The 13,589-nt window shown below is 43.8% G+C and overlaps 1 protein-coding gene across 1 annotated transcript; it reads right to left on the bottom strand.

Moving 5' to 3' along the window:
• Positions 1-3,938: 3,938 nt before the first annotated feature.
• BMP10 (bone morphogenetic protein 10) lies at positions 3,939-9,840 on the bottom strand. Its single transcript, XM_004316503.3, has 2 exons — positions 9,507-9,840; positions 3,939-4,876 (listed from the first exon to the last, which is right to left on the bottom strand). Exons 1-2 carry the CDS (start codon positions 9,838-9,840, stop codon positions 3,939-3,941), a joined length of 1,272 nt encoding a protein of 423 aa, XP_004316551.2.
• Positions 9,841-13,589: the final 3,749 nt, after the last annotated feature.

The raw sequence follows: 13,589 nt of genomic DNA, 5'->3' as shown, positions 1-13,589 counted from the left end.
ACAGTCCAGTGAGAAGCCGTATGTAAAATTCCTTTCTATAGAAATATCTTTTACTTAGAGAATATAGATTCCGAAGGATACCAAAACATTTACTAACATTAATTTCTGGGAAAAGTATTTGCCATTAATTTCCAAAACAAATTATATTCAGGGAAAGAATTTAGGTACCTTGAGACTGATTCTTTTGGGAAATCACTAAATTAGCTTTTTTTTTTTTACATTTAGAGAGTAACGCTTCCAATTACAAATGGATTTGTCCAATTGGGTCTCTGAATTGCTAGGTCATTGAAGATGATGAATACAGTCAGAGGGGAAGCACCAGTTTAGGGGCAAGAAAGGGCCCCATTAAATACCGTCTCCATTCACTGAGCAGCGGACATCGTCCCTCACAGCCTGACATTTGCCTCTCACAGTAAAATGACAGTGTCAGCTTATGAGAATGATATTTATTGGTTAAATATTTTCTGGAACACCTACACTTCAGTTAAAACTGTCCTATTTGGAAATCAGTGAACATGCCAAGGGGCTCACAGCATGCCTACAAGATACAAATATACACAGTTACGGCAAGCTTCTGGCAAGGCTCCTCGAAGTAACAGGAAATGTTGATGCAAAAAGATAGAGATGAAAATACAGGCCATACACTGTAGAGGAGCCATACTCAGGGGAAGGTACTATTTGAAAAGCACAGAAGACTCTTTTATCCAAGAGGGAATCACAAACATAAAAATAAAATATTTGGTATTCTACACTATATTACAAAAAATAAATACATCCATCAATAAATAGTAGGAAGCCTAGAAACTTTTACATGAATATTTTGGTTGTTGGCTGCCAAAGTCCCCCTGCTACCTTTCTCAAGAGTCATTTAGGTTTATCAACTTCAGCGATGATAATTTTGCCATAAAAGTGTAAAAAAGACAGGTGTGGCATATAGCAAAGGTCTGTGACCAGAGAAGACAGTGGTGAGTTCTACTTTCCGAAGGATCTGACACCTTCCTGGCTTCATATTCATGCAGTGAGGTAAAGGAATTGCGAGCATGCTTCAGGAGGCCTGAGGGGAGCTGGCAGGCCTCCTCTATTTATGGTTGGTGTGTTTTAATTGTTTGATGACAAGAAAGCAAAAAAAAAAAAAAAATGCAACTAGCAACATTTGAATAACCAATAGGTGGCTTTCTGCACTCTTTCCATAGGGTAGAAGAAAATCTTAGAAACGCGTGTTTACCTCTGGACTGTGGTAAAAGGAGAAACATCTGGCACATGCAGCCTGATTGCCAACAGCCTAGATTTTCACATCTCTTTAACGGAAGGGTGACTATAAGGGCTCATAACAAAGCTTCTCTAGGAACCTGGCAGAGCCAGCAGAGCCTGGCACGTCACATCTTTAGGGTTCTACTATCAGCGTGCTAATAGCAGGAGGGTACCAGAGTCGTCATGCGTGGCTCCCGAGAGCTTACGGTTACGTTTGCGGGTATTTTGCAAACCAGTTGACATCACCTTGGTAGCTTGAAGTAGGCCATGGAGGGGGTATTTGCGCCATTGAAACCCCCAAATCAGAGCTATTCCCTCCCCACAACCCGCACCCCGCCACTGCTGGGTATAAAGCATTCACCAGCATACCACTGTCTTATGTATTTTACATATAAAAGAAAATTCTGCTTGATTTTTCTCTAGCTAGAACCATCCCATTCAACCAAGGTTTTACCGTATGTCTATTACAGTGTCCTTTAGAAAGGATAAGAAGTACCGTAGAGTATATGAGTGTCCAGTATGTACCATGGAACCATGGATGTAAAGGATGTACCCCATCCCATGGTGGGCACTGAGCTTGGCTCTATAAAGCCAGTTACACACACACACACACACACACACACGCGCAAGCACACCATTTTCTATGGAGGATGTCCCATAAATGAATGCTTCTGAGTCGCATGGCTTTCTCAAATTGTCAATCACTGTATACCCACTGATGGCCAGAACACCGCTCTTCCAGGGGCAATGGATTCTCCCACTCACCCTCTGGATACCAGTGTCCAACAGACGTGCAGAGCTGAGGGCCAAATTGGGCCAAGTGTCCTTCAAAATAGCTTCCCTTGCCTCTATTTTCTAGGGCAAGATGAGATTATGACCCCAGACGTTTGTGAAAGCAAGGCTGATGGTTTCGCAGGGTAAAAAAAAAAAAAAAAAAAGTGCAAGCCTTCTTAAAGAAGTATTCAGTGGGGTGAGGGGGGACAATGTACTGGAAACCACATTCCCGATTCTAGGTTGGACCATCCGTGTTGTCTGCCTGGAGGTGTCAGAACAGTTTGAGAACTGCTCTGCTGTGGTTCTCCCTGCACAACACCTGTGGTCCTGCACGGGGGGCACTGGGACCAAGTCTCAGTGTCCTTCCAACTGGCCAACTAATGGGCAGATGCCCCAGACCATTGTCATCAGGAATACTTTCCAGTCCCTTAGTACTGGCCAGTTCCCAAACAGAAAGACTGCAGAGTGGGAAGGATGGGAAGGCTACAGGGTTTCCATCATGGGGCAAACCTGATTTCCAAATTCTGGCTTAGCTTTTGAGTCATTTGGTTGTGTGTCTATTTATTAATTCATTTATTTAAATGTATTCATTTGGACTGTGGTTCCCTTTTTCTTACACTTAAGTATTCTTCATGAACAAAACATTTTATATATTAGCAACTCAACTAAATAAAATATCAGGGGGAAATCTAGAAATTAGAGCACTAACTCCTTTTATCCCAAGAGCAAATGCTTTCAGGTTTTCTCTTTGGGCTCAAAGCAGGGAAGGCCAGGGAAGATAGGGGACATGTGAATGGGAGAAGGACACAAGGTGCTCAGGCAAAAAAGAGGGAGGGAAGGGAAAAGGTGGAAAAAATCAAGAGCAGAGGTTCAGAGGCAAAGGAGAAATGTGAAGAATTGAAGAAAAACAGGAAGAAGAGTCCAACAAACAGATCCCTTCTGATTTTTCCTCCTCTTCGTCTTTGTTAATTTTATTTTGTCCAAAATATTTAACTCTCCAATTAGAACTGCTTATAATTTTACAAACACGTCGTAGGACAGCATCTCTATCCTTTGCCCCTCCTCCCCTAAGAGCCCCTCCCACCTCCTGTACCCTCTGCAGCCATAAAGGCCAATACACATGGCCTTGCCTTCCTGTTGCCTTAGGAACAGATGAAGTTCCCTCTGTTTTCCTTTCTTGACCAGGCACTGCCCTCTAGAGCACACTGGTCCCCTGTGGGCTCATTCTTTGCTGTTGTCCCTTAAGGCCACTGCCCCCTTGAAGCCACTTGGTTTCTGTATCCAATAACCCCTCCCTTCAAACATGCAGCCTCCTTTACCAGGCCCTGCTGCTCTGAGTAATAGCAGAAACTCAACTGACAAAAGCTACCCCTACATTTCCAGTAGTATTTCGGAAATGTAATACTTCCTAGGATGGTTCAATTCCTGGTGCAAATTATCCTGATGGAAATACTACCTAGAGAAGAGGTGACCAAGAACCTCCCACTGTCTTTTAACATATACACATTTGATTGGGTTATGCACGTGTGTGAGTAGAATCTGCCTCTATAGAACCAAAAGGATTTTATAAGTTTATCTATGTACACATATACATACACAAATATCTACCTCTCTCGACAGTATTTTTCTGCTTAGGGGTGTTGCTTTCGAATCGGCCTAAAGGGCAAGTAGTGTGGGCTTGCCACTTACTATTAGAGATGGCATTGCAGGGAAATGGCAAGTCCAAAGAAACATAGATTGGAAGGGACTAGACTGTGGAGTAAATTATGCATTTCCTACAACAAAACCGCCCTGTCAAATTCCCTAAGGCAGCAAGCTTCTATGATCTGTACACCCTTATTAAATAATCTCATTAAATAGGAACACAAAATATACACATGTACAGTTATTAAATAAGCCACAGGTCTCCTCTCCTATCTACAGCCACACTCAGAGACGGCCATGCCCTCATATTTAAACTTGTAGGTGACGACCCCTTTGTCTAAATAGAGAATGGAGATGGGCTCCAGCTTGGTGGGCACACAGCAGGCTTTGGAAGCCTTCTGGGAATTCTTGAGGTGGACCAAGGCCTGGATAATCGCATGCTTTGTGGGGGTGAGGTGCTCTGCCAGGGGGTAATTGCAAACACCACGGCATTCGTAGGCTTCGTATCCGGGCGGGGCGATGATCCAAGAGTCCCAGCCAATCTCCTTGAAGTCGATGTACAGCGGGGTCCTCTTGCAGTAGTTTCCTTTTGCGTTCCTTCTGATGCGGGCAGTGGAGTCATAGATGATGTTTGACCTCATCTGCAGCAAAGCCTCTTCCCCAGGTCCGCTGGAATAACCTTCCAGTCCCAGGTTGTCCATTTCCGGAAGTTGCTCGTGGGCAATCATTTCGTTCAGTTCCTCCTTCCTCTCCTTCTCACTGCTTTGGTCATCAGAAAACACGACAAGCAAAGGGACATGCTTATTCCGGGCACTAGTGTCTATTTCCAGTTGTCCCCTGCCAACATCCTCCATTTCATGTTTGCTCTCAATATGAACCTCCAGCTGGTGGGTGGATGAGCCTGACTTTTGCCAATGCCTGATGGCATCGGTGACATCAAAAGTCTCCCACTCACTGTTGGTTCCATAGATCTCCCCGGACACCAAGACCAGCATGCTTCTCTCACCCTCACGGTCCCCTTTGCTCTCTAGTACTTCGAAAATGGTAATTTTCCGGTCCACTCCTTCATATATCATGCGATCTCTTTGCACCAGGGTGTACAACCTGAGTTCAGCCATGATGACCTCTTCATGGTGAGGGATGGACACATTGAAGAGGAGAGGGTATTTTCGGAGCCCATTAAAACTGGCTGGTTGGGAAAAGAGATCTGAAAAAAAAGAGAAATCACATTTGCAGTATGCTACAGAGAAAAACAGATGCTTATTTATTCAATAAGAGCGCCTGTCCATTCAGGAGGCTTGATACAGAGAGAATGAGGGAAAATCAATGAGAACAAACACAGTGTTAGCATTCTCTAAGAGGGAATACTGAAGATCAAGGGTAGAACGCTAGACTGAGTTAAGCTGACTAAAATGGAAAATGGCTGCCTCCTGAATGAGAGAAAACGCACCCAGCCTTGTTTGCATAGCTTATCCGTCACAGAATTATAGACCTGGGAGGGACCTTGGAGATTGTCCAGGCAAGCCCCCAATTTTTCTAACCAGTGAGGAGCTATCAAACGAGACACGTGTGGTGGTTGTTTTTTTCTTGAAGCTTTTCAGTGACGCTGTCATGGCTTTTCATATTTGTACTTGTAATGGATGGAGACCCTCACATAGTCGGGGTCTTCCTGAGAAACATCCATGTAGACCAGTGGGCGGTAAACCTAGCCCACAGGCCAAAGCAGGCCTGCCACCTGTTTTTGGAAATAAAGGGTTACTGAAGGGTTTCACCCATTCATTTCTGCATTGTGTTTGTGACTATTGTTGCACTACAATGGCAGAATTAAATCCATTAAGTCTCGACCAAGATCATACGGCCCACAAAACCCAAAATATCTACCATCTCCCTGGCCCTTGACAGAAAAAGTTTGCTGATCCCTGCTTTAGACAACAAAGCCTGACAAGGTCAACAGGATAGGCATGACACTAAGGGGGTCACAGCACTTGAATTTGGGGTTTGTGGTCCTCCAAAAGGAAGAATGAGGGGAAACGAACCTTGCGGGGGGGGATAGATTGGTTGCCTTAATTTTGTACTCTTAGCACCTGGCATGGAAGTGCAGCACATAGGAATCGCTCAGAATGTTCATGAAATAAAATTGTAAAGGTCCTGTTGTCTTAGAAGCACACCTCCAAATATTATTATGTTGACACCCTATCTGAGAATTTTATAGGCGTCCAAATCTCCTCTATACCCGTCCCAGGTAACACCTGTCTACAAGGAATCCCTGAAGACATCTGTCGTCAATCAAAAAGTTCCATGACACCAAAGATGCTGAGGACCACCAATTGAGGGGGTCGCTATCATCTTTGGCCGCCTTTCCCAATTGTATAGCCAATTCATGATTTCAGTGAGGTCCTTGTTCCAGATTGTACTTTTAAATATTTTTCTTTAACTTGATAATATTGTTTTTATACTAACTTCCTCTTTTAGACTTGTCCTAAGCAACAGTATTCATGAAATGAGGGGGTTCAAGATGATAGTTACGTGGATTTTTTTCAATCCACTTTAATAAAAACATATACTGATTTCACATGATTCACAGCTTCCTCTGGGTACCACCGAAAATCATCTCATACACTGCCAGTGAGAAATATAGGTCAGTGGAATGAATTGAAACTCTCTAGCGTGGCTCGCAAAGCTAGCTATGATTAGGTCTTAACCACTTGATCCAGTCATAGCTCCCATTCATCCCCTACAGCATGGAACATTGCAATTTATCAATTAATATTTGTAGAAATATTAAACAAAGTCTCCTATTTAAAGTAGACTGATAGGGGCTTCCCTGGTGGCGCAGTGGTTGAGAGTCCGCCTGCCGATGCGGGGAACGCGGGTTCGTGCCCCGGTCCGGGAAGATCCCACATGCCGCGGAGCGGCTGGGCCCGTGAGCCATGGCCCCTGAGCCTGCGCGTCCGGAGCCTGTGCTCCGCAACGGGAGAGGCCACAACAGTGACAGACCCGCGTACCGCAAAAAAAAATAAAATAAAAAATAAAGTAGACTGATAACTTCACTACTTGCCAAAACAGTCCTTTGCTTTACTGTATACTGCACCTTTGGATATGTTCTTCTGACCCTTGGAAAGCTCTACCCCCTCGTCTCCATCTATCTAGCTGTGACCCCTCCCTATGGGGCCCTCCCTTCTTCACCTCCCTATATGGGAGCCCACTCCTCTCTGGGTAACTTGAGTATTTACCCTCTATACCTCTCCTTTGACCTTGCCATTTACATCCTTGATTTTCAGTTGTCTATATGAATGGATTTTTCCCAACTAGATTGTCATCCTAATGGCACGTACCACAGCTTAACCTCCCTTCTATGCCTCCAATCTACCATGATGCTTTAAACAGAGGTAGCACTTTAAAAATATTAATGAGTTGATGTTTCTGGGCATCAGACTGAATTGATTTATGGGCATGACATGTGTCCTTAATACATCAAGTAATATGGTAGTTGTCCCCCGCCCCTTATAGGAATGGAGAAAACTTCATTCCCCTTGGACAGGAAGCATGAGAAGACCAAAAGTAGGGGAAGAGACTGGTTGTTCCATCCTTTAGAAAAATGCACAATAAAAGCTCACTGTAGCGGGAGGAAGGGTTTACCAAGGAGCACAAGGACATTTTTGGTGGTATGAATATGTTCACTATCTTGATGGTGGTGATGGTTCCAATGGATGTTTACATATGTCAAACCCTATCAAATTATACACTTTAAATATGTGAAGTTTATTGTTTATGCCCATGATACTTCAATAAAGCTGATATAAAAATAAGTTCACTGTGCATGTGCAAATATAGTAATAATGGAGGTGTTACACTTCAGGCAAGGGAGCTAGTGTTTGCTGAGCAAATTTCACGTGCCAGGTGCTTTGCAAATTGTTTTATTTAGTTCTTACAATAACCCTATAATGTTGGTATTGGTATCCTGTTCATTTGATTCTGGAAGAAATCAAGCCTCAATGCAGAGAATTGACCTCCCCAAGATGACAAGGAGAGGTCAAAGCAGTGGTAGGAAATAAAGTCATGCTTTTTCCACCTTGAAGCAGCACTTGTTTTCCTCTGTTAGTTAGATTTGGAGGAGGTTTTGTTTTGTTTTCTTGGTCTTTGTCTCCTAGGGAGTTGCACTGAGCAAACGCAGAGAATCAAAGAAAGACAATAACAGCCGACAGGGCGAGCCCAGTGCAGGATTCATGACCTTGGGCTGTGCATTTTCACCAGTGGACTGGCAGAGGTGTGGGCAGCTGGGTTGTCTACTGAGAGGTTTGCTCCTACCCTCACTGATATTCAGTAATAAGAAGCTCATTTCCTCACCCGGACCATCGAAATCCTCCACAGAAGTGAGAACTGAAAAACTCCTATTTTCCCCAGGGATGCGAATACTTTCCCACCCACACCCTGAGCCAGCCACCCAGGGATCCGCACTCAGAAACATTAGGAAGGCTTCCCAGGGAAGGAGGATGTTTATTTTCAATTCAGACTGACCACAGAAAGAATCTGTAATTTCAGCTTTTCATTTCCATCATGTTACTAAATGTTACTAAGTCACATTTCCAATATGTTACTAAATATTTGAAATTTTGGCAGTCACCTAAATTTTAAAGGCAAATAGTATCTCCAGGACTGAGCAATACCTATTCAACATTTCCCCCAATGCCTAGAATTTAAGGAATTCATTAGTAAACACTGACATTTGTTTAATACTTCGTAGCAAATGTAGTACTTTCTTACTTGTAACCGCTTTGAAATTGCTCAATTGTGTTACGTAGGTATATTGTCCCCAATTTACAGTTGAGGAAATTCGGATTCAGAGAAATTAAGCTAATTATCCACATCTACTAAGTCAACCCTGTCTGAAAAATCCAAATCTTGAGCTAAATCTTGTCACCGCCTTTTTGCTTTCAAGAATACTTGGCCAACATCTATCCAAACCCTCTTTTGTACCTGGTTAATGACTATCAAAGCATAATTGGTAAATATGAAAGAATTCGTTACTTTGGACCCACAACTTTTACCATAGATATTAGAAAAAAATTTTCTTGATTACTTGCACCATATTAAATAAAGGATTAACTTGCTAAGTGATTAGATTTAGTACTCAATAAAGATCTGGGGGCAGAAAACACACTTTTCCCGCTGGTATTTAAAGATTGTACATTGCTCTTCATAAACACACAGAATAAGCTGGATCGTTAATTGGACCATGCGCACTTCCTGGAAACTACAAACAGTGCTTCAAGGATATACACGTCACAACAAACAAAACAACACTTTAGGAAGAATCTCTAAAATATGTTTCCATCCTGTTTGAACATTTCTTAAATAAGGTCACAAAATGGAAACTCACCCAAAGTTTGAGCGAAACGCAAATCACAACTTTCTGTATTTTACCTATTGTCATCATTTTCATTCTATGTAGAAGTTGACAAATTTTGTAGTCAATTAAAAGCTAAACGGAACTGAGCCCTATCTGGAAAACGACAGACAAAGGTACAGCGGTAGACCAACATTAATATTTTTTATTACCTGCTGTCCAAATTGAAAATTTGCAAAGACCCAATTATAATGTCAAAATGGTAGACACTTTACGGCGTTGGATTAAAAGATATTCTTTAATACCTTTCAATAGTATTTGGAAAATGACCATGAAAACAGTATAGACCAAAATGTGCCTGGTTTGGGGGTATCTGTGTACACACACCCCTATATAGATGTTTTCACCTTTATCATCTCCATGCATTGTAAATTTACTCACCGCTTCTAAAAACTCGAAGCCAAATTTGATCAGTAAAATCTCCACTTACCTTCGTTCTTGAAACTCCTAATGATGTTGGCAGATGGCATGGAGGTCCTGTCTGTTGCAAATTTGTTGTAGAGTTCCAACATGTACTCTGGTGGGTCGACTTTGGCTGCATCCTGCATCGGGATGTCCGACAGGTTCAATGTCTTGAGAAACTCTTTCTTCATGCTCTGTAGCAGGGTGTTAAAGTCGACACCATCTTGCTCTGAGAAGACATCATCAAACAGGGGCATATCTTCTTCCAGAGGCGACTGCTCCAGGCTCATGATGGGGCTGCCAGAAACCGAGTGAGCCACCAGGCAGGAGAGAGCACACAGCTGCAGGGCCAGGGAACCCATGACTCTGCTCCAGCCCCCAGGCCAACCCAGGAAGGTTTAGCGCTCCTGGGCTCTAAGTGGCAGTTTTATCTTGCGGAGCGTAAATGTCTCGTGTCACTGGAGACAAGTTTGGAAACTTCCCCTCTCTCCCTCCCCCTACCACTCTTCCTCTCACCCCCCAAAATCAGGTTGCAGTAATTGGATAACAAAATCCCCCATAGGGGCCTAGCCTTTCTTATCTCCCTAGTGTAAACTTGTGCACCAGATTTTGTTTCTATCTTGCAATCCTTTTTTCTTTTAATGAGCATTTTGTAAACATTTCCACATTCTGACACTGGCTGAGAGATAGGACAATTTTCTCCTCGCAAAGGCTCTGCTTCTCCTCCTTTCAATTCACTTCCTTTTGGCAGGAACGCCTAATTTCTGCTTTTACGTGGTTCAGTTTCACACATGCATATAATAGACACTGAGTCAATACAATACACGTCCATGATGATATGTATTAATGCGAGTCATGGGGCTTTCATCCTCACATAAACATTTATGAAGAAAGACCAAATCTCCAACATCTCCAAGTTAAGCTAACAGATATAAATGAACTTATATAAATCTTTACAAGTTGACATTATTAGAAACAGGAAAGTATAAATCTCATGAGCAATAGCCTTTTTGGTACAGATTCGATCTGGCTAAAATGGCTTTTGAAAAATAGGGCAAGTGCTTCATTATCACAGCAACTAAAATTTATTAGGTGTTTTCCTACGAACAGGCATTGTACTAAGTGTTTGCATATATCACCGAATGTGCTTCCTATAATAACCCAGTTATTATCCCCATGGCATATGTGGGTCACTAAGATTCAATAAGTTGCCAGAGGTCACAAAGCTACAAAGTGATAGAGCCAGGATTTGAATCCAGGCAGTCTGACTCTTACGAAACAAGAAAACAATCAGACCTTTTAACCAGGGTTCCCCTAGTCTGGGGCACAGGCGGTGTAGCCAGATTAACTAAGCTGCAGCCCAGCCCGTCTCCAGGGAGTCCATGGTCAGTCCAAGGCAGGCGACAGTTTGCAGCTGGGTGTGGAGCTCAGGACCTTCACCTGTGTGATGAGTTATTAAAACGACCACAATCTCTGCCGAATCCATCTTTATGGTTAAATCAAATGGACCATCAAACGGTTCCAGTAAAAGCTTGGCAAACAAAGGTGAAAAATGCTAAATGCCTTGATCTGAAAAACAATGGTGGAATTGATTGTGTGTCTGGTGTAGGGAAAGACAAATCAAGGTCATCTCACTTTTCAGCCCTAATTAGTGGCAGTAACAGGGTGATTCTGTGGACAACTCCAGGGGGTACTTTTCCCACTGAGGCATTGGGACTGGGGTCTCTCTGACCTGTTCAGTGCACGCCCTGGTGCTGAGTTCAGAGGGCTGCGTCTATATATTTGGTGCACTGGAATATTCTCTTAGTTTCTGAGTTAAATTTTCCTATGTTTACCCCAATAGGATAACTACAATAGTTCCCCTTTCCATTTTTCCTCTAGGCTCCCTAAGCTTTATAGTCATCTTCTGATTCTTCCCCTCCTAAAATGCAAGTTTTTACAGCAATTTTTTTTTTTTTTCGGTACGCGGGCCTCTCCCGTTGCGGAGCACAGGCGCCAGATGCGCAGACCCAGTGGCCATGGCTCACAGGCCCAGCCGCTCCGCAGCATGTGGGATCTTCCCAAACCGGGGCACGAACCCGTGTCCCCTGCATCGGCAGGCGGACTCTCAACCACTGCGCCACCAGGGAAGTCCTACAGCAATTGTTTTTGAACTACCAGAGAAAGAGCTGTATTTTAGGGGGGAAGAAAAAAACCCTCCACAAAATTGTTAATTTGTTTAGTAGATGTGGATTTGATTCAATGTTCTGTTTCAGTGAAAGCTTCTGCTCCTACATTAAACAGACAATCGTAGACTGAAAATAGATTACACCCTGAACAGGTCCACAAGTGAGTGAGTCCAAGGGCCATAACCCATCCTACAGGCTTTACCGGAGGTTCCCAACAGCATACCAGCAGGGTCCTTGTATCACGCCCTGCATCGAAACAAGCACCCGTTTATCTTCATACACACACACAGATGTCAACGCACACTCCAAAACTCTGAATGGCAGGCATGTGCGTGTAACTGCCACAAGACAGCCGAGTAAGTGGTAGTACTTATAACCCCGGGCACGCTGGTTTCAGAGGTCGGAGGAGACACGGGCATCCCACCTTGCAGAGTTCTGGCTCTGTACTTTCTCAGGGCTAGGATGTGCAATTGTGATTTCCCTGGCTTCCCTGTGCTCGGTGTTAGAGTAATGATGGGGTTAAATATTTAGACCAGTTTCCCCATCACAAATGTCTACCTTTTTGGTTGATTTAAAAATAGAATAAGAAAGTGTCTATAACCACATCTCAATGGCTCTGACTTTTTTTTTTTTTTTTTGCAGTACGCGGGCCTCTCACTGTTGTGGTCTCTCCCGTCGTGGAGCACAGGCTCCGGACGCGCAGGCTCAGCGGCTATGGCTCACAGGCCCAGCCGCTCTGCGGCACTTGGGATCTTCCCGGACCGGGGCACGAACCCGTGTCTCCTGAAGCGGCAGGCGGACTCTCAACCACTGCACCACCAGGGAAGCCCGCCTCTGACTTCTTGAAATGAAACACAAGGTCCTTATGTTCCTCACCTGTGCTGGGCGAACAAGGAAAGAGATTGTACTTTAGCCATGAACGAAGGGAACACAACTTCCTGCCTCTTCTAGGTCACAGACAACTTACATTTTAGCTGCAGAGTCTCTTTATTCCTAGGATTTTCTCTAGCTTTTCCTGATGACTCTCCTATGACTCTAAAAAGTCCAAATATCTCCACATTCCTTCTTCATTTGATTTTTCTAGACATAATCTATTCTATTACTTTGCAGGTATGATAATAAAAATGTTTAGCAAGCTATATAACAGGTCCCAGCCAATTAAAGAGATACTAGCAGGATCCCAGGGGCCCCAAGCTTCATCTCTAAAGCTCTGGATCCTGGGGAGATGGGGCTGGGATGCTGGGGGACAAGCTTGAGCAGCAGCTATTTTCCAACCCGTATGGGATTATTCTGATATTTTAGCATGACATAGTACTGCTCTACTATGTATAGCAGGTGAATCGAAGTTCTGCCCAAAATTCCCCAGCCAGAGCGCCATAAGCTACATGCAGTTAGAATTTGCAAGCTCAACATGAGGCTGATAGCTTGCTCTGATCATTTCCTTGCTTGCTACGAAATCTGCCCTCTGGCTGCTGTCTTTCTCCAGCCCAGAGCTTGCCTGCTTTTCCCAGACCTAGGAAACCAGCCAGGGGTGCCTTTGTCCCTGGGACGGGCCTTTTCTCCTCTGATATGGTCTGCCCAGCGCCTTCTTCTAGTACTAGACGTTGTCTTGACGGTGGCATTTCTCATTAACTCCTTAGGCCAGAGTCCACATTCTCAGTAGGAGAAGTGTTCCCTTGCCTCTACTGACCCCTCAGCATCTAGGTTACAGCTTACCCGAGGCTTACCGGTGTGCCAAGCGCTTCTCATGCCCTGACGCACAGGGGCCAGCCCCTCAACTCAACTTCTCCGAGGTGATTTCAATAGACCCTTAGCTCCTTCCTTTAATAACCTTCCACGTGATCCCTTCATTCTCCAATAAGGTCTAGAGTGTGAATCATCAATAATTGTTAACAATTTTTAAAACTTCAGGCCTTTGTCATAGTCCTTCATTCAACAATTTC

Source organism: Tursiops truncatus, chromosome 14 (genome assembly GCF_011762595.2).
Source record: "Tursiops truncatus isolate mTurTru1 chromosome 14, mTurTru1.mat.Y, whole genome shotgun sequence".
Lineage (NCBI taxonomy): Eukaryota > Metazoa > Chordata > Mammalia > Artiodactyla > Delphinidae > Tursiops > Tursiops truncatus.
This window is presented reverse-complemented; position numbering and strand designations above follow the sequence as displayed.